The following is a 22257-nucleotide window of genomic DNA, read 5'->3' on the forward strand; positions in this document are numbered from 1 at the left end:
TCCATTATGGTTATAAAAATTGTCCGACTTGCGACTACATTTCGACTGAATGAACTTTGCAAAGATCATGTGATCAAAGGTCATGCAGTTTTTGATGAAGTCGCCTTCTAGTCGCTGCAGTTGCTTCTCACCAACTGCACCATGCAGCCATCCCCTGCATTATGGGGGCACTATTTGTCAGCCAGTCATTTGCGTGTTTTTGATTGACCCACGCAAACGTGGCCAAAGAAGTGACTGAAACAGGAACCAACTTTGCTGCGATTACATTTTACAGTTTACATTTTTAGTCATTTAGCAGATGCTCTTATCCAGAGCGACTTACAGGAGCAATTAGGGTTAAGTGCCTTGCTCAAGGGCACATCGACAGATTTTTCTAATGCTACGTTTGTAACCAAGTAGGAAGTGGGAATTTACCACATAGGGCTGGGAAAAATCCACTTGAACGGCAACTGGTAATTACTAGTGGGAAACGCTCATCCTGAACTCCCACTTCTCCCACAAATCTAATCTAATGTTATTGGTCACATACACGTGTTTAGCAGATGTTACTGCGGGTGTAGCCAAATGCTTGTGTTTCTAGCTCCGACAGTGCAGTAATATCTAACAAGCAATATCTAACAGTTCCACAACATATATACCCAATACACACAAATCTAAGTAAGGAATTAATTAAGGAATATATACATATATGGACGAGCGATGTCAGAGCGGCATGGACTAAGATACAGTAGAATAGTATAGAATACAGTATATACACATGAGATGAGTAATGCAAGATACGTAAACATTATTAAAGTGGCTAGTGTTCCATTTCTTAAAGTGGCCAGTGATTTCTAGTCTGTCTATAGGCAGCAGCCTCTAATGTGCTAGTGATGGCTGTTCAACAGTCTGATGGCCTTGAGATAGAAGCTGTTTTTCAGTCTCTCGGTCCCAGCTTTGATGCACCTGTACTGACCTCACCTTCATATGGTGACCTCTGACGTCACCTACTAAGGAAATAGCATTTTCAGCAGTTAAATGCAACAACAAAACATTATTTATAAAAAGCAATCTATTCATATGGTTTTTGAACACTATAATTTGTTAACAGGCATGATAGCTGTACTTTTAGTTTATGGTTTACGCAGCTTGTTGGCCATTAGCCAGTCCGCGTTTCTCAACGAGTTCAAAGCACGTGAATGCATCCAACTGGTATTTACAACTTCACAACATGTACATTCCCACCTCCCTCTTACTTACGAATGCAGCACAAAGCTAAAGGGGATAGGCCTACACATGAAAGTAATATTTGAGACCTCTCTCTAAACAATTATTTTTTCATTTTGTGATATGGGCGCATAGAAAAGTTTATTTCGACATTTATACAGAAGAACGTTTATAAACAATAGCAGCTATGTTGACACTACCCTGTTGATCTGAGCCTTGCTGATGGAAAACCCCTACAGTGTCTGACTTTTGGTTGTCGCAGATGCACCTCCCTCGACGTCACTCGTCGACGTTCGAGCACAGTCGGCTTCATCAGGCTTACCGCTCGAACACACAACACTAGGTCTCCTCTCGTTTGGGTGGTCTAGTCTTCTGTAGACCTCCACTGCTTATTTGTATATTTGACACAAGTACAGCCAGCATCCAGTAAACTAAAAGATAATCCCAAAGGAAAGTATGGATTATATCCCCTCGCGCTCCGTACAGGTCGAGTAATAATAACAACAAGAAAGTCACGCTGTTGCCGTGACAGCGTGGGAGGACGTTCATATAAAACCGTACGTCTCTTATTTCCTCTGCCAAAGTTAGCTTAGCCGTATCGCGCAAGTTGACCGCTCCGCTGCTCCTGTTTCTCAGATTGCATCTTCCCAGGTCCCGGGAGGGAAAGCTAAACTCTGTGTGAGTTGTGTGTACTGTCAGTGTGTCACCGAAAAGCCTGTGACCTGTGTGGGTCAGAGTGTGTAATTCTCCCTCCAAGGCTGTGTGACAGCTCTCCCCATACCTATCCCTTCTATCTTAAAAACGGCAGTGGAGGATATCGGGCTTCCTTGTCTTGTGCCGACTTAGCCCACCAGCTAGTGTGTGTGTTGGCCACCGTACTCCGGTGCTAACTTTGTCAAGATATCCTCCACTGCTGTGCTCGTTATTGAGCCCACCGGGCACTAGTTGTCCTTCAACTATTTAAAACTCGAACGGGTCACTTCCCTAGATTTTGACATTTTAGTCATTTAGCAGACGCTCTTATCCAGAGCGACTTACAATTAGTGAACGCATACATTTTTCATACTGGCCCCCCGTGGGAAACTAACCCACAACCCTTATGTTGCAAGCGCCATGCTCTACCAACTGAGCTACAGGAGATAACCACGCCTACTGTTTTATTTCCCTCCGACACCCCTGATCTTAGCAATGCTGCACAGGGTCTCTCAGGCTCAGCACAGGCTGCTGCTTGTAGCCCCCAGATGGCCAGCGAGACCCTGGTTTCCAACCCTCCTCGGTTTTCTGGAGGGAGAGCCATGGCAGCGAGACCCTGGTTTCCAACCCTCCTTGGTTTTCTGGAGGGAGAGCCATGGCAGCGAGACCCTGGTTTCCAACCCTCCTTGGTTTTCTGGAGGGAGAGCCATGGCAGCGAGACCCTGGTTTCCAACCCTCCTTGGTTTTCTGGAGGGAGAGCCATGGCAGCGAGACCCTGGTTTCCAACCCTCCTTGGTTTTCTGGAGGGAGAGCCATGGCAGCGAGACCCTGGTTTCCAACCGTCCTCGGTTTTCTGGAGGGAGAGCCATGGCAGCGAGACCCTGGTTTCCAACCCTCCTCGGTTTTCTGGAGGGAGAGCCATGGCAGCGAGACCCTGGTTTCCAACCCTCCTCGGTTTTCTGGAGGGAGAGCCATGGCAGCGAGACCCTGGTTTCCAACCCTCCTTGGTTTTCTGGAGGGAGAGCCATGGCAGCGAGACCCTGGTTTCCAACCCTCCTCGGTTTTCTGGAGGGAGAGCCATGGCAGCGAGACCCTGGTTTCCAACCCTCCTCGGTTTTCTGGAGGGAGAGCCATGGCAGCGAGACCCTGGTTTCCAACCCTCCTCTGTTTTCTGGAGGGAGAGCCATGGCAGTTCCCTCACAGAAAGGGCCTGCTCTCACAGTTGGATGGCAGGACATGGCATCCCAGCCCAGACCAACTACAGCTATGGCTTCTGAAGAGTCCAACCCTTTACTGATTGGCTGCGATCCTGCAATTATCGCAACATTACAGAACGCCAGAGCCCCATCGACCAGGATCATGTATGCTGGTCGCTGGAAGCTGTTTACCGAATGGCGCTCTACCAGGGTGGAGGAACCGGTGTCCTGTACCTGTTATACTGAGCTTCCTTCAGAAACTATTGGACTCAGGTCGCTCTGCCTCTACCTTGAAGGTGTATGCCTCAGCCATATCATCTAACCATTTACGCATCGATGGAAAATCGAAAGGGGACCACTACTTCATCTGCCATTTCTTACAAGGTGTACGCCGGCTGCATCCCCCCCAGGGGATCTGCCACTAGTATTGGAGGCTTTGATGAAACCTCCCTTCAAGTATACGGAGGAGCCGGACATAAAATTGTTCTCTCTGAAAACGTCTTTCTCTTAGCTATTTTATCAGCGTAACGTGTGAGTGAGCTCCATGCGCTCTCTGAATGAAATATGCACATCTAATACCTGGTCGTCGCCCTGCACGTTCTAAAGATTTTTACAAAGGTCAACGTCGCATCCTGCCACACCATGGGCTCTGCCATTCTTCCAGCAGCACTGGCACATTAATCAGAGGTTAGTGGTGCTATTCCTCGTGACCTTGTTGGTATGAGTCATCCATACCTTCAACCGTACTGACCGTCTGAAAGGTATGAAGTAGAACGGAAGTTAAGAATGTAACTATGGTTCTACGAATACCTGGAAGACCGTCACTGCTTTCCTGTCACTGGGAATCTTTTTGGGGCGAGAAGGTTCTCTGAGACGGTGCGCGGTCTGACGTACGGTTTTACATGAACCGCCGGGGGGCACGTCCTCCCACGCTGTCACGGCACCGGCGTGACCTTGTTGTTATCATTACTCGACCTGCACGGAGCGCGACGGATATAATCCATGCTTTCAGCTGTACTGACGGTCTTCCAGGTATTCGTAGAACCATAGTTACATTTGTAACATTTGTAACGTCTTTGGCTTGTAACCACAGCAGATCCCTTATTGGTGCTATATAGAACCCTTTTTTTAAGGTTCTATAAAGAACCATGCTCATAAGGTTCTAAATGGAACCTGTATGGTGATATGAAGAACCCTTTCCTCAGGTTCTATAAAGAACCCTTAAAAGAGGTTCTATATTCATGGGTTGCACGTTGCGTCGCAATATTGTTTTGAGCGTCCGTTTTAGGACTGATGCCCAACTGAGCATTCTACTCAATGCATCCTCACTGGGCGCTGATGACGAGTTGGTCTGAAGTGCATTACCGTGGCTTGATGACACGATGACATTTCTAAAAGGCAAATAATCAGTAGGAAAACCTTCTGTCATCATTTTGATGTCGCCAGATTGACTCTAGATGAAGTATAACGTTAGCTAGCTAACGTTAGCATTTACTTGCTAATTATGACGAACATTGCTAGCTAATGACATTGCCATCTGTGTCTAAGTAAATGTTACAACATGATGATAATGGCAAAGTTGTTTCCTACTAAACACGTGCCTACTTTAGACAACACAGTCATCAGCCCCGGTTCAAAGTCATTAGCTCCCGTTCTACCTTTGAGCATCAATATGAAAATGTATCCACTCACTAACTGTAAGTCGCTCTGGATAAGAGAGTCTGCTAAATGACAAAAAAATGTAAAATGTAAAATATGGCTGCAGCGTCTGTAGAATGTTGATTACAACGGCAACGACGCGACCGAGTGACGGAAGTGCAACTCATGAACAGCACCAAAAAAATGCTTCTGCTATGGTTGCAACCCTGTCTGGTGCTAGATAGAACCCTTCTTTATTGTTCTTTATAGAACCTTTATGGAGAATGGTTCTATAAATAACCTTTCTCAATCTGAAAGGTTCTTCGTAGATCCTTTTGAAGAACCATACAGGGTTTTTTATTCTGGTCAGCCATATTATATTGTTTAAACTCCGTAGGTGTTATTATTGTGTTAATTGACAAGTTGAATCAAGTGAGCTACCTCTGGAACAGCTGGGCGTCCCCGAGGAGAGAAGTGAGACCCAATGACTGATTTTAGTCATCTGTTCTCAATTGACACAAGGCCATATATAACTCTTTCGCAAGACACCATCACTGGCCATTGTCATATATAATATATAATGGCATAACACAACAGATTAGATATCCTGACATGACACTCTCACTCACGGTTGCACAAAAAGAGCTGTGCGCAATCCACGCCCCCAAAAAATTATAATGAGCCGCCTCCCCTACATTTTAATGATCACTAAAAGAGGAAAGAACCATTTTATGAACTGCAACGAACCGTCGAAGAGCTCAAAGAGTTATTTGAGACATTATGGTTCCACGTAGAACCATCACCCTGCCCAAAGAACCCTAATTGTATAGAGTGTATGACTGTACTTATCAGCTTTACAGTCACAGACACTGGAGAAGAGAATCTATGGAACCTACAACAGTACCACCGTCTCCCGCCAGATGCTCAAGCTGTTGTTGACGAACAGGAGGGAGGAAATAGAATGTGCCTTCATAGGACCAGTCAGGTCCATTTGACCTGCAGAGAGACAGACTTTCCCCCAGTGCCTTCACAGGACCAGTCAGGTCCATTTGACCTGCAGAGAGACAGACTTTCCCCCAGTGCCTTCATAGGACCAGTCAGGTCCATTTGACCTGCAGAGAGACAGACTTTCCCCCAGTGCTTTCATAGGAGCAGTCAGGTCCATTTGACCTGCAGAGAGACAGACTTTCCCCCAGTGCTTTCATAGGAGCAGTCAGGTCCATTTGACCTGCAGAGAGACAGACTTTCCCCCAGTGCTTTCATAGGAGCAGTCAGGTCCATTTGACCTGCAGAGAGACAGACTTTCCCCCAGTGCCTTCACAGGACCAGTCAGGTCCATTTGACCTGCAGAGAGACAGACTTTCCCCCAGTGCTTTCATAGGAGCAGTCAGGTCCATTTGACCTGCAGAGAGACAGACTTTCCCCCAGTGCTTTCATAGGACCAGCATTCCTCACCTTACCAGCTGGTGCAGTGAACTGTCTGGCTGCTCTGTGTGTGTGTGTGTGTGTGTGTGTGTGTGAGTGTGTGTGTGTGTGCTTGTGTACGCTCACCCCTCCTCTTCCCACTACAGGGGTGATGTTCCCTTCCCTTACCTTCATTGTGGAGGTCCTTCCTTCTTTGTACTGGTTCCCTTTTTATGGCAGATCTCCTGTAGACCACATGGACACGACCTTTCACCTCCACATCCTGCTGGCCCTTCTCTAAGGGCTCGATGAAAAACTCCCCGTTATCAGTCCGGATCAGGCCTGCCTGGAACAAGACACAGGTCTTCACATTAGTACACAGGCCTTCACATTAGTACACAGGCCTCCACATTAGTACACAGGCCTCCACATTAGTACACAGGCCTCCACATTAGTACACAGGTCTTCACATGAGTACACAGGCCTCCCCATTAGTACACAGGCCTCCACATTAGTACACAGGCCTCCACATTAGTACACAGGCCTCCACATTAGTACACAGGCCTCCACATTAATATACAGGCCTCCACATTAGTACACAGGCCTTCACATTAGTACACAGGCCTCCACATTAGTACACAGGCCTCCACATTAGTACACAGGCCTCCACATTAGTACACAGGCCTCCACATTAGTACACAGGCCTCCACATTAGTACACAGGCCTCCACATTAGTACACAGGCCACCACATTAGTACACAGGCCTCCCCATTAGTACACAGGCCTCCACATTAGTACACAGGCCTCCACATTAGTACACAGGCCTCCACATTAGTACACAGGCCTCCCCATTAGTACACAGGTCTTCACATTAGTACACAGGCCTCCACATTAGTACACAGGCCTCCACATTAGTACACAGGCCTCCCCATTAGTACACAGGCCTCCACATTAGTACACAGGCCTCCACATTAGTACACAGGCCTTCACATTAGTACACAGGCCTCCACATTAGTACACAGGCCTCCACATTAGTACACAGGCCTCCCCATTAGTACACAGGCCTCCACATTAGTACACAGGCCTCCACATTAGTACACAGGCCTCCACATTAGTACACAGGCCTCCCCATTAGTACACAGGTCTTCACATTAGTACACAGGCCTCCACATTAGTACACAGGCCTCCACATTAGTACACAGGCCTCCCCATTAGTACACAGGCCTCCACATTAGTACACAGGCCTCCACATTAGTACACAGGCCTCCACATTAGTACACAGGCCTCTATATTACTACACTCAGTGTTCAGAGGTTGTTGATTGGCTCTTCACAAGCCCTTAGTGTCAGCCCTAGGTATGGAAACACAACTTCCCCAGTATAATACCAGGATGTATACTATACCCCAGTATAATACCAGGATGTATACTATACCCCAGTATAATACCAGGATGTATACTATACCCCAGTATAATACCAGGATGTATACTATACCCCAGTATAATACCAGGATGTATACTATACCCCAGTATAATACCAGGATGTATACTATACCCCAGTATAATACCAGGATGTATACTATACCCCAGTATAATACCAGGATGTATACTATACCCCAGTATAATACCAGGATGTATACTATACCCCAGTATAATACCAGGATGTATACTATACCCCAGTATAATACCAGGATGTATACTATACCCCAGTATAATACCAGGATGTATACTATACCCCAGTATAATACCAGGATGTATACTATACCCCAGTATAATACCAGGATGTATACTATACCCCAGTATAATACGAGGATGTATACCATACCCCAATATAGTATCTCTGGGAGTGGGAATCCACCTAAAGTACACCATGTGGACACATAGCTGAACATTGGTGGTAGAATGGCCTTACTGAAGAGCTCAGTGACTTTCAACGTGGCACCGTCATAGGATGCCACCTTTCCACATTTCTGCCCTGCTAGTGCTGCCCTGGTCAACTGTAAGTGCAGTTGCAAAGCTCACTACCGAGTTCCAAACTGCCTCTGGAAGCAACATCAGCACAATAATTGTTCGTCAGGAGCTTCATGAAATGGGTTTCCATGGCCGAGCAGCCGCACACAAGCCTAAGATCACCATGCGCAATGCCAAGCGTCGGCTGGAGTGGTGTAAAGCTCGCGGCTATTAGACTCTGGAGCAGTGGAAACGCATTCTCTGGAGTGATGAATCACGCTTCACCATCTGGCAGTCCGACGGACGAATCTGGGTTTGGCGGATGCCAGGAGAATTCTACCTGCCCCAATGCATAGTGCCAACTGTAAAGTTTGGTGGAGGAGGAATAAGGTTCAGCCAGTGGAGGGAAATCTTAACGCTACAGCATACAATGACATTCTAGACGATTCTGTGCTTCCAACTTTGTGGCAACAGTTTGGAGAAGGCCCTTTCCTGTTTCAGCATGACAATGCCCCCGTGCACAAAGCGAGGTCCATACGGAAATGGTTTGTCGAGATCGGTGCGGAAGAACTTGAAAGGCCTGCACAGAGCCCTGACCTCAACCCCATCGAACACCTTTGGGATTAATTGGAATGCAGACTGCGAGCCAGGCCTAATCGCCCAACATCAGTGCCCAACCTCACTAATACTCTTGTGGCTGAATGGAAGCAAGTCCCCGTAGTAATGATCCAACATCTAGTGGAAAGCCTTCCCAGAAGAGTGGAGGCTGGTATAGCAGCAAAGGGGGGGGACCAACTCCATATTAATTCTCATGATTTGGGAATGAGATGTTTCGACAAGCAGGTGTCCACATACTTTTGCTCATGTAGTGTATGTTACACTAACAATTATTGAATTCACCTTAAAAAGCTCTTGTCAAAATGATTTCCCTTCTCTTCCATATCCATCCTTGACTCTCCTCTTCTTTCAAGCTGTAATTGTAGTGGAGCTTATAATTATCAATTGGAAATTAGCCTACAGTGTATTGGGGAATCAATGGGGGGAAATTACGCAGGTCGAAATAATTGAGAGAATTATTCAACAATGTTACTTTCAGAACTATTGAAAAAAGCAAATGATATCCGGTCGTTCAGTCTAGCATCTCTATTCATACGGATTTAGTTTGAACAATAATAGTAAAACAAATAAAGTAAACAAATAAAAATTAAGTAAACATTAAATTGTGGGGCTACTGTGAGGTAAACTCATTTTAAACCAATCACTGGAGAGGCAGAGGTCCATAATGACTTCTACACTGTACAAAGGACACAAGACCATCTCTCTCTCTCTAAATCTGTCTCATCTCAAATCTTTATGACCCCTGAGAGTTTGATTCAAAGCAAAGAGAGCGAGATGGCAGAGCCCAGGGTCTTGCATACAGTGAGGGGAAAAAAGTATTTGATCCCCTGCTGATTTTGTACGTTTGCTCACTGACAAAGACATGATCAGTCTATATTTTTAATGGTAGGTTTATTTGAACAGTGCGGAAAAATGTATGTCAAAAATGTTATTAATTGATTTGCATTTTAATGAGGGAAATAAGTATTTGGCCCCTCTGCAAAACATGACTTAGTACTTGGTGGCAAAACCCTTGTTGGCAATCACAGAGGTCAGACGTTTCTTGTAGTTGGCCACCAGGTTTGCACACATCTCAGGAGGGATTTTGTCCCACTCCTCTTTGCAGATCTTCTCCAAGTCATTAAGGTTTCGAGCCTGACGTTTGGCAACTCGAACCTTCAGCTCCCTCCACAGATTTTCTATGGGATTACGGTCTAGAGACTGGCTAGGCCACTCCAGGACCTTAATGTTCTTCTTCTTGAGCAACTCCTTTGTTGCCTTGGCCGTGTGATTTGGGTCATTGTCATGCTGGAATACCCATCCACGACCCATTTTCAATGCCCTGGCTGAGGGAAGGAGGTTCTCACCCAAGATTTGACGGTATATGGCCCTGTCCATCGTCCCTTTGATGCGGTGAAGTTGTCCTGTCCCCTTAGCAGAAAAACACCCCCAAAGCATAATGTTTCCACCTCCATGTTTGACGGTGGGGATGGTGTTCTTGGGGTAATAGGCAGCATTCCTCCTCCTCCAAACACGGCGAGTTCAGTTGATGCCAAAGAGCTCGATTTTGGTCTCATCTGACCACAACACTTTCACCCAGTTCTCCTCTGAATCATTCAGATGTTCATTGGCAAACTTCAGACGGGCCTGTATATGTGCTCTCTTGAGCAGGGGGCCTTGCGGGCGCTGCAGGATTTCAGTCCTTCACGGCGTAGTGTGTTACCAATTATTTTCTTGGTGACTATGGTCCCAGCTGCCTTGAGATCATTGACAAGATCCTCCCGTGTAGTTCTGGGCTGATTCCTCACCGTTCTCATGATCATTGCAACTCCACGAGGTGAGATCTTGCATGGAGCCCCAGGCCGTGGGAGATTGACAGTTCTTTTGTGTTTCTTCCATTTGCGAATAATCGTACCAACTGTTGTCACCTTCTCACCAAGCTGCTTGCCGATGGTCTTGTAGCCCATTCCAGCCTTGTGTAGGTCTACAATCTTGTCCCTGACATCCTTGGAGAGCTCTTTGGTCTTGGCCATTGTGGAGATTTTGGAATCTGATTGATTGATTGCTTCTGTGGACAGGTGTCTTTTATACAGGTAACAAACTGAGATTAGGAGCACTCCCCTGTGCTCCTAATCTCAGCTCGTTACCTGTATAAAAGACACCTGGGAGCCAGAAATCTTTCTGATTGAGAGGGGGTCAAATACTTATTTCCCTCATTAAAATGCAAATCAATTTATCACATTTTTGACATGCGTTTTTCTGGATTTTTTTGTTTTTATTCTGTCTCTCACTGTTCAAATAAACCTACCATTAAAATTACAGACTGATCATTTCTTTGTCAGTGGGCAAACGTACAAAATCAGCAGGGGATCAAATACTTTTTTCCCTCACTGTATTAGTTCTGACTCCAGAGCCATGCCATCTGGCACAGTCATTTCTGCATGATTGTAGAGCACTCCTCTCCTCTCCAATCCTCCCCTCCCCTCTCCTCTCCTCCTCTCCAATCCTCCCCTCCCATTCTCTCCCCTCTCCTCTCCTCCTCTCCAATCCTCCCCTCCCCTCTCCTCCTCTCCAATCCTCTCTCTCCAATCCTCTCCTCTCCTCTCCTCTCCCCCATCCTCTCCTCTCCTCTCCTCTCCTCTCCTCTCCTCTCCTCTCCTCTCCTCTCCTCTCCTCTCCTCTCCTCTCCTCTCCTCTCCAGACTATAATTAACCATTTCAGTTCTCCAGTGGTTTGATGACGCAAGAGAGAAAATGTACATCCCATGACGGAGAGAAGTTAACATTTACTCTCACATTTATAAATGGGTGATGACATTTTGGTTTGGAAAATGTCATTAACAGTTCTGGATTCCTTTTGAAATGTGTGACACAGTAAACTTAGTTGGATGTGATGCTTTAGAGTCTTAGTACTCATGTCCAACATTCTCTGAGGAACCCACACCCTTTCCTTTAGAAAATACAGTAGCCCATCATTATACTGGTAAAAAGGAAGAACAAAAACATCTGCATTTTGGCAGGGAGAGATATGTATTTCCAGATCCCAGACAAAATGGTACACAACTAAATATGCACAAGAAGTGAGAACAACTGTTTTGCAGCCAAATGTAACTTACACACACACACACACACACACACACACACACAGCTAAATTTAACCTACACACACACAGCTAAATGTAACCTACACACACACACACACACACAGCTAAATGTAACCTACACACAAGCACACACACACCACACACACACACAGCTAAATGTAACCCCTCTCATAAAGACTCCTAAGCATCTTCTCATACATAACTTCCTGTGAGGAAAAACAAACTCAAGTTGGACACGTCACAATAACACACTGGAGGAGGTGTGTAGCCTATGAGAGAGGACTGAGGGATCCATCACTTTAAAAACCAGGAAATGCCAGGCAGAGAAATGTATGAATACTTCCTCTGTGGTCTTTTCTTTTACCAGCCAGCTGGCCGGTGGGCGGAAACTGAACCGGGGCTGTCTGGGGAGGACGTCTAGCTCCACCACTCTACACCGCTCTGGACCGCTACAGCAGCCAACCATCTGGGAGGCTGGGAGAGGGGGCGCAGATGGGGCAGGGGGGGGGGGGGACAGCCTGGCCTACAGAGTCTAATGGAACTCACCTGGTGGAGCTTCCAAACAACCACAACCACTGATCTTTTCACTGCTTAATTCATCAGGTGGTCCTGTCATTGTGGCTCAGTTGGTAAGAGAAGAGTGTGGCGCTGTCAACATATAGTAGGCCTAGCCTATAGAAAGCTGATGGGATCCTCCTCTTTTTAACAGAGGCAATCGCTCTGTTTTTCTCACGCAATTGCATAGCCTATAGAAATGTTGCGCAATGTGAGCTCATGTTGCCGGGGCGGCAGGTAGCTTTAGTGGTTAAGAGCGTTGTGCCAGTAACCGAAAGGTCGCTGGTTCTAATCCCCGAGCCGACTAGGTGAAAAATCTGTCGATGTGCCCTTGAGCAACGCACTTAACCCTAATTGCTCATGTAAGTCGCTCTGGATAAGAGCGTCTGCTAAATGACCTAAAATGTAACATCAAGGTTGTGGGTTCAATTCCCGCAGGGATCACATCCACACACTGAAAAAGTTATACATTCAGTGTACAGTAAGTTTCTTCGGATAAAAAGTGTAATAAAGTGCTCTCACTCTATATATGTATTCATACTATGTCTCTCCCACCGCCCTCATATGACATGTCTGCTAAAATGCATTTTATTACATTTGCAATCGCAACAAATAATCTGCTCAGACCCCAACCAAGGAGCATCAAAAGTCGTGCTATAAATTCTCAAACAACACAAAAATTCATTGATGCCCTTCCAGACTCCTTCTGCCTACCCAAGGACGTCAGAGGACAAAAATCAGTTAACCACTTAACTGAGGAACTCAATTTAACCTTGCGCAATACCCTAGATGCAGTTGCACCCCTAAAAACGAAAAACATTTGTCATAAGAAACTAGCTCCCTGGTATACAGAAAATACCCGAGCTTTGAAGCAAGCTTCCAGGAAATTGGAACGGAAATGGCGCCACACCAAACTGGAAGTCTTCCGACTAGCTTGGAAAGACAGTACCGTGCAGTACCGAAGAGCCCTCACTGCTGCTCGATCATCCTACTTTTCCAACTTAATCGAGGAAAATAAGAACAATCCAAAATTTCTTTTTGATACTGTTGCAAAGCTAACTAAAAAGCAGCATTCCCCAAGAGAGGATGGCTTTCACTTCAGCAGTGATAAATTCATGAACTTCTTTGAGGAAAAGATCATGACCATTAGAAAGCAAATTACGGACTCCTCTTTGAATCTGCGGATTCCTCCAGGGCTTAGCTGTCCTGGATCTGCACAGCTCTGCGATGGCCTGGGATCGGGAGAGACACTTAAGTGTTTTAGTACTATATCTCTTGACACAATGATGAAAATAATCATGGCCTCTAAACCTTCAAGCTGCATACTGGATCCTATTCCTACTAAACTGCTGAAGGAGCTGCTTCCTGTGCTTGGCCCTCCTATGTTGAACATAATAAACAGCTCTCTATCCACCGGATGTGTACCAAACTCACTAAAAGTGGCAGTGATAAAGCCTCTCTTGAAAAAGCCAAACCTTGACCCGGAAAATATAAAAAACTATCGGCCTATATCGAATCTTCCATTCCTCTCAAAAATTTTAGAAAAAGCTGTTGCGCAGCAACTCACTGCCTTTCTGAAGACAAACAATGTATACGAAATGCTTCAGTCTGGTTTTAGACCCCATCATAGCACTGAGACTGCACTTGTGAAGGTGGTAAATGACCTTTTAATGGCGTCAGACCGAGGCTCTGCATCTGTCCTCGTGCTACTAGACCTTAGTGCTGCCTTTGACACCATCGATCACCACATTCTTTTGGAGAGACTGGAAACCCAAATTGGTCTACACGGACAAGTTCTGGCCTGGTTTAGATCCTACCTGTCGGAAAGATATCAGTTTGTCTCTGTGAATGGTCTGTCCTCCGACAAATCAACTGTACATTTCGGTGTTCCTCAAGGTTCCGTTTTAGGACCACTATTGTTTTCACTATATATTTTACCTCTTGGGGATGTTATTCGAAAACATAATGTTAACTTTCACTGCTATGCGGATGACACACAGCTGTACATTTCAATGAAACATGGTGAAGCCCCAAAATTGCCCTCGCTAGAAGCCTGTGTTTCAGACATAAGGAAGTGGATGGCTGAAAACTTTTTACTTTTAAACTCGGACAAAACAGAGATGCTTGTTCTAGGTCCCAAGAAACAAAGAGATCTTCTGTTAAATCTGACAATTCATCTTGATGGTTGTAAAGTCGTCTCAAATAAAACTGTGAAGGACCTCGGCGTTACTCTTGACCCTGATCTCTCTTTTGACGAACATATCAAGACTGTTTCAAGGACAGCTTTTTTCCATCTACGTAACATTGCAAAAATCAGAAATTTTCTGTCCAAAAATGATGCAGAAAAATTAATCCATGCATTTGTTACTTCTAGGTTAGACTACTGCAATGCTCTATTTTCCGGCTACCCGGATAAAGCACTAAATAAACTTCAGTTAGTGCTAAATACGGCTGCTAGAATCCTGACTAGAACCAAGAAATTTGATCATATTACTCCAGTGCTAGCTTCCCTACACTGGCTTCCTGTTAAGGCAAGGGCTGATTTCAAGGTTTTACTGTTAACCTATAAAGCGTTACATGGGCTTGCTCCTACCTATCTTTCCGAGTTGGTCCTGCCGTACATACCAATACGTACGCTACGGTCACAAGACGCAGGCCTCCTAATTGTCCCTAGAATTTCTAAGCAAACAGCGGGAGGCAGGGCTTTCTCCTATAGATCTCCATTTTTATGGAACAGTCTGCCTACCCATGTGAGAGACGCAGACTCGGTCTCAACCTTTAAGTCTTTACTGAAGACTTATCTCTTCAGTAGGTCATATGATTGAGTGTAGTCTGGCCCAGGAGTGTGAAGGTGAACGGAAAGGCTGGAGCAACGAACAGCCCTTGCTGTCTCTGCCAGGCCGGTTCCCCTCTCCACTGGGGTTCTCTGCCTCTAACCCTGTTGCAGGGGCTGAGTCACTGGCTTGCTGGTGCTCTTTCATGCCGTCCCTGGGAGGGGTGCGTCACTTGAGTGGGTTGAGTTACTGACGTGATCTTCCTGTCTGGGTTGGCGCCCCCCCCTTGGTTTGTGCTGTGGTGGAGACCTCTGTGGGCTATACTCGGCCTTGTCTCAGGATTGTAAGTTGGTGGTTGGGGATATCCCTCTAGTGGTGCGGGGGCTGTGCTTTGGCGGAGTGGGTGGGGTTATATCCTTCCTGTTTGGCCCTGTCCGGGGGTTTCTTCGGATGGGGCCACAGTGTCTCCGGACCGCTCCTGTCTCAGCCTCCAGTATTTATGCTGCAGTAGTTTATGTGTCGGGGGGCTGGGGTTAGTTGGTTATACCTGGAGTACTTCTCCTGTCTTATCCAGTGTCCTGTGTGAATTTAAGTATGCTCTCTCTAATTCTCTCGTTCTCTCTTTCTCTCTGAGAACCTGAGCCCTAGGACCATACGTCAGGACTACCGGGCATGATGACACCTTGCTGTCCCCAGTCCGCCTGGCCTTGCTGCTATTCCAGTTTCAACTGTTCTGCCTGCGGCTACGAAACCCCTACCTGTCCCAGACCTGCTGTTTTCAACTCTTAATGATCGGCTATGAAAAGCCAACTGAGAGACCTGAGCCCTAGGACCATACGTCGGGACTACCGGCCGTGGTGACTCCTTGCTGTCCCCAGTCCGCCTGGCCTTGCTGCTATTCCAGTTTCAACTGTTCTGCCTGCGGTTATGGAACCCCTACCTGTCCCAGACCTGCTGTTTTCAACTCTTAATGATCGGCTATGAAAAGCCAACTGAGATTTATTCCTGATTATTATTTGACCATGCTTGTCACTTATGAACATTTTTGAACATCTTGGCATGGTTCTGTTATAATCTCCACCCGGCACAGCCAGAAGAGGACTGGCCACCCCTCATAGCCTGGTTCCTCTCTAGGTTTCTTCCTAGGTTTTCGCCTTTCTAGGTAGTTTTTCCTAGCCACCGTGCTTCTACACCTGCATTACTAGCTGTTTGGGGTTTTAGGCTGGGTTTCTGTACAGCACTTCGAGATATTAGCTGATGTAAGAAGGGCTATATAAAATAAAATTGATTGATTGATGTTTCATCTGGTTCTTCAATGATAGACAGAACGGACAAGGTTAACTTTGATTTCGTACCAAACAAAATCCACCTTATTACATGGAATGTCCACGGGCTCCATGATGTGGGTAAAAAACATCAAGGTTCTTGAACACTTAAAGAGATTGTCAGCAGATGTGGTTTTCCTGCAAGAGTTACATTTAAAACAAAAAAAAGAGAAATGTAATATTTAAAGAGGAGCTGGTTTGAAGAGACTATGCTGCCACCTAGTGTAGTAACAGCAGAGGTGTAGGCATCCTGATAAATAAGAATACACCCTTTTCCCTTGTATCCCAGCACATGGACCGAGAAGGCCGTTTTCTAATGTTGAATTGTACCTTACATGGTGAAAAATACACATTGATTTCATTGTATATCCCACCAGGGGCAAATCTGGTGTTTTTGGAAAGAATTCAAGCGATATTAGATAATAGAAAATACTACTCAATTTTTCTCAAAGTAAGAAAAGCAATTCAAGAATTGACTACATTTTTATTTCCAAAAATGCTCTCAACAATTTGCTGGGTTAGAAAATCTGTGACATAGTGATATCGGATCATTCTCCGGTATTATGCTGAATTACACCAACAGAAAATACACTTACTGACAGAATATGGAGAATGAACAGAGTGCATCTTCAAGACCCGATATGTATTGAATACGTAAATGAAAAAATAAAAACATTTACCATTACAAATGTAGACATAGAGGGCAGAGAAAAGCTGACCCCCGATATAATTTGGGATGCTTCTAAGGCGTGCATTAGGGGAATGATAACCTCATACTCGGCAAAAGTTAAATCTGAGTTAGAAATTAAAATTAAAGAAAAATAAATCACTATTTTAGAAAGAGCCCATAAAAAAAAATTTACAAGGTAAAAAATGAAATTACATTTCTGAACTTAAGCAGAAATATGATCTTTTACTTTTGAAGAGAGCCAAAAACTACAGGTTGAACTCAAATAAAGCATACTACTACTGGCAAATAAACCTGGTAAACATCTCGCAGCCCTCACAAAACAAATACACGGCAAACCAGTTATAATTCTTTGAAGATAAAGACACAAATGTGTTCATTAGAAACAAGAACGCAATTATTGACCATTTTAAAAGCTTCTATGAAAATCGATATAAAATCAGAATTAAACAACAGTCTGCCCATTCACCCTCCAATCCAACGCTCAAGTACTTGAAAGTGACTGACGCATTTCGTTTAATCATGTAATAGTTGTGAACAGACACAGACTAATCTGCCCAGACGTACTGTGGTTGGACACGTGAAGAATTCAATGTCACACGATAGTAGGAATGGACTCTGTCCCTGTCTGTAATCTGTCCCTGTCAACGTGGATGAGGTAACCCAACACCATCCTAACACCCCCCATCAGTTAGTTGATGTGATCCCAGACCGGATCCTAAATGGAACACTATTCCCTATTTTAGTGCACTACTTTTGAACAGTGCCCATAAGGGGGAATAGGGCGCTGTTTGGGACGCATGCGCTCTCCGGCGCTGCTGTTGCTAGCTGGCTCACTCTGTATTTAACCCGATGGTAACAGAAATAGCTTGGTCTTCTCTTCCCAGTTCCCAGTCAGCGCAGTCATCCACCCCAGCAGCACTCTGTGTCTCACTAACACATGTCATTCCATCACACGTCATTGGTGTTAATTACCCCAACACATGAGAAACAGCACCCGTGTTATCCATCATTCATCGGCACCTAGAACAATAGTGGGCTAGAGCTATCCTGGTACATCTGTAGGACACAGCTGTCGTGGTGTTAATACTGTTCCTCCCTCTCTTTCACCGTTCACCACCGCCATCTGCATCCATTACACTGACAACAGTTGTGTCCCAAATGGCACCCTGTTTCTTATATAGTGCACTACTTATAACTCAAGAGACAGGTGTGTCCTGGTCAAATGTAGTGCACTATAAAAGGAACTACGGTGCCATTTGGAATGAATCCACAATTCTCATTTTCCTCCCTAAACAACCACCACTGTGAGTCTGAGTCTGGTCAGTTTCCATTCACTGTGAGCCTCGGCCATATAGGCCTAAACCCTCTGGATGGGCTCGGTTGTAAACTGTGCATCTACGAAGGCTACAGTGAGGGGAAAAAAGTATTTGATCCCCTGCTGATTTTGTACGTTTGCCCACTGACAAAGAAATGATCAGTCTATAATTTGAATGGTAGGTTTATTTGAACAGTGAGAGACAGAATAACAACAACAAAAATCCAGAAAAACGCATGTCAAAAATGTTATAAATTGATTTGCATTTTAATGAGGGAAATAAGTATTTGAAACCCTCTCAATCAGAAAGATTTCTGGCTCCCAGGTGTCTTTTATACAGGTAACGAGCTGAGATTAGGAGCACACTCTTAAAGGGAGTGCTCCTAATCTCAGCTTGTTACCTGTATAAAAGACACCTGTCCATAGAAGCGGTCCTCTGTAGCTCAGCTGGTAGAGCACGGCGCTTGTAACGCCAAGGTAGTGGGTTCGATCCCCGGGACCACCCATACACAAAAATGTATGCACGCATGACTGTAAGTCGCTTTGGATAAAAGCGTCTGCTAAATGGCATATTATTATTATTATTATTATAGAAGCAATCAATCAATCAGATTCCGAACTCTCTACCATGGCCAAGACCAAAGAGCTCTCCAAGGATGTCAGGGACAAGATTATAGACCTACACAAGGCTGGAATGGGCTACAAGACCATCGCCAAGCAGCTTGGTGAGAAGGTGACAACAGTTGGTGCGATTATTCGCAAATGGAAGAAACACAAAAGACCTGTCAATCTCCCTCGGCCGGGGGCTCCATGCAAGATCTCACCTCGTGGAGTTGCAATGATCATGAGAACGGTGAGGAATCAGCCCAGAACTACACGGGAGGATCTTGTCAATGATCCCAAGGCAGCTGGGACCATAGTCACCAAGAAAACAATTGGTAACACACTACGCCGTGAAGGACTGAAATCCTGCAGCGCCCGCAAGGTCCCCCTGCTCAAGAAAGCACATATATAGGCCCATCTGAAGTTTGCCAATGAACATCTGAATGATTCAGAGGAGAACTGGGTGAAAGTGTTGTGGTCAGATGAGACCAAAATCGAGCTCTTTGGCATCAACTCAACTCGCCGTGTTTGGAGGAGGAGGAATGCTGCCAAGAACACCATCCCCACCGTCAAACATGGAGGTGGAAACATTATGCTTTGGGGGTGTTTTTCTGCTAAGGGGACAGGACAACTTCACCACATCAAAGGGACGATTGACGGGGCCATGTACCGTCCAATCTTGGGTGAGAACCTCCTTCCCTCAGCCAGGGCATTGAAAATGGGTTGTGGATGGGTATTCCAGCATGACAATGACCCAAAACACACGGCCAAGGCAACAAAGGAGTGGCTCAAGAAGAAGCACATTAAGGTCCTGGAGTGGCCTAGCCAGTCTCCAGACCTTAATCCCATAGAAAATCTGTGGAGGGAGCTGAAGGTTCGAGTTGCCAAACATCAGCCTCGAAACCTTAATGACTTGGAGAAGATCTGCAAAGAGGAGTGGGACAAAATCCCTCCTGAGATGTGTGCAAACCTGGTGGCAAACTACAAGAAACGTCTGACCTCTGTGATTGCCAACAAGGGTTTTGCCACCAAGTACTAAGTCATGTAATGAGGGGTCAAATACTTATTTCCCTCATTAAAATGCAAATCAATTTATAACATTTTTGACATGCGTTTTTCTGGATTTTTTGTTGTTATTCTGTCTCTCACTGTTCAAATAAACCTACCATTAAAATTATAGACTGATCATGTCTTTGTCAGTGGGCAAACGTACAAAATCAGCAGGGGATCAAATACTTTTTTCCCTCACTGTATGTGGCAGGGAGGCAAGACATTAAGAACAAATATATCCAGAGGAAATCCATCAATATAAATACATGGGAATGTTGATACTGTAGCTGAGAAACTGTATGCTGCTGTACAGGGCTCTGGTTCTTACTGTCATGTGCTGGATGCCTGGGATAAACAGAGAGATGAACAGGGAGATGAACAGAGGGATGAACAGAGAGGTGAACAGAGGGATGAACAGAGAGGTGAACAGAGGGATGAACAGAGAGATGAACAGAGGGATAAACAGAGGGATAAACAGAGAGATGAACAGAGAGATGAACAGAGAGATGAACAGAGGGATAAACAGAGAGATGAACAGAGAGATGAACAGAGGGATAAACAGAGAGATGAACAGAGAGATGAACAGAGAGATGAACAGAGAGATGAACAGAGGGATGAACAGAGAGGTGAACAGAGGGATGAACAGAGAGATGAACAGAGGGATAAACAGAGGGATAAACAGAGAGATGAACAGAGAGATGAACAGAGAGATGAACAGAGGGATAAACAGAGAGATGAACAGAGAGATGAACAGAGGGATAAACAGAGAGATGAACAGAGAGATGAACAGAGAGATGAACAGAGAGATGAACAGAGGGATGAACAGAGGGATGAACAGAGAGATGAACAGGGAGATGAACAGAGAGATGAACAGAGGGATAAACAGAGGGATAAACAGAGAGATGAACAGAGAGATGAACAGAGAGATGAACAGAGGGATAAACAGAGAGATGAACAGAGAGATGAACAGAGGGATAAACAGAGAGATGAACAGAGAGATGAACAGAGAGATGAACAGAGGGATGAACAGAGAGATGAACAGAGAGATGAACAGAGAGATGAACAGAGAGATGAACAGAGAGATGAACAGAGGGATGAACAGAGGGATGAACAGAGAGATGAACAGAGAGATGAACAGTGGGATGAACAGAGGGATGAACAGAGAGATGAACAGAGAGATGAACAGGGAGATGAACAGAGGGATGAACAGAGGGATGAACAGAGAGATGAAGAGAGAGATGAACAGGGAGATGAACAGAGGGATGAACAGAGAGATGAACAGAGAGATGAACAGAGAGATGAACAGAGAGATGAACAGAGAGATGAACAGAGGGATGAACAGAGGGATGAACAGAGAGATGAACAGAGAGATGAACAATCTTGCCCCTCTGGGCACATGGCAGGGTACCAAGATAACGTAACCGTTACTGGGAGATGTCATGCCCTCTTTGAGAGAGGACTGACTTTATGTAGGGGAGTGGGGGCGTGAAAGAGGAGGGAGAGGACTGACTCTATGGGGAGTTAGGAGCTGTTCCTTCTTTGAGAGAGGAGAGAGGACTGACTCTATGGGGAGTTGGGAGCTGTTCCCTCAGAGAGAGGAGAGAGGACTGACTCTATGGGGAGTTGGGAGCTGTTCCCTCTGAGAGAGGAGAGAGGACTGACTCTATGGGGAGTTGGGAGCTGTTCCCTCTCTGAGAGAGGAGAGAGGACTGACTCTATGGGGAGTTGGGAGCTGTTCCCTCTGAGAGAGGAGAGAGGACTGACTCTATGGGGAGTTGGGAGCTGTTCCCTCAGAGAGGAGAGAGGACTGACTCTATGGGGAGTTGGGAGCTGTTCCCTCTCTGAGAGAGGAGAGAGGACTGACTCTATGGGGAGTTGGGAGCTGTTCCCTCTGAGAGAGGAGAGAGGACTGACTCTATGGGGAGTTGGGAGCTGTTCCCTCAGAGAGGAGAGAGGACTGACTCTATGGGGAGTTGGGAGCTGTTCCCTCTTTGAGAGAGGAGAGAGGACTGACTCTATGGGGAGTTGGGAGCTGTTCCCTCTCTGAGAGAGGAGAGAGGACTGACTCTATGGGGAGTTGGGAGCTGTTCCCTCAGAGAGAAGAGAGAGGACTGACTCTATGGGGAGTTGGGAGCTGTTCCCTCTCTGAGAGAGGAGAG

At 45.6% G+C, this 22257-nt stretch overlaps 1 protein-coding gene across 1 annotated transcript in view; it reads right to left on the reverse strand.

Moving 5' to 3' along the window:
* LOC311116737 (A disintegrin and metalloproteinase with thrombospondin motifs 14-like) overlaps window positions 1-22257 on the reverse strand; it is a gene marked incomplete at both ends in the record, with an annotated part of 93737 nt that overhangs the window by 51007 nt on the left and 20473 nt on the right. Inside the window, 1 exon segment of the mRNA XM_084191778.1 lies at window positions 6327-6483. Coding sequence (XP_084047904.1) covers window positions 6327-6483 — 157 coding nt within the window.

Source organism: Coregonus lavaretus, assembly GCF_964263955.1.
Source record: "Coregonus lavaretus genome assembly, contig: HAP1_SCAFFOLD_1119, whole genome shotgun sequence".
In the NCBI taxonomy this organism is placed as follows: Eukaryota; Metazoa; Chordata; class Actinopteri; order Salmoniformes; family Salmonidae; genus Coregonus; species Coregonus lavaretus.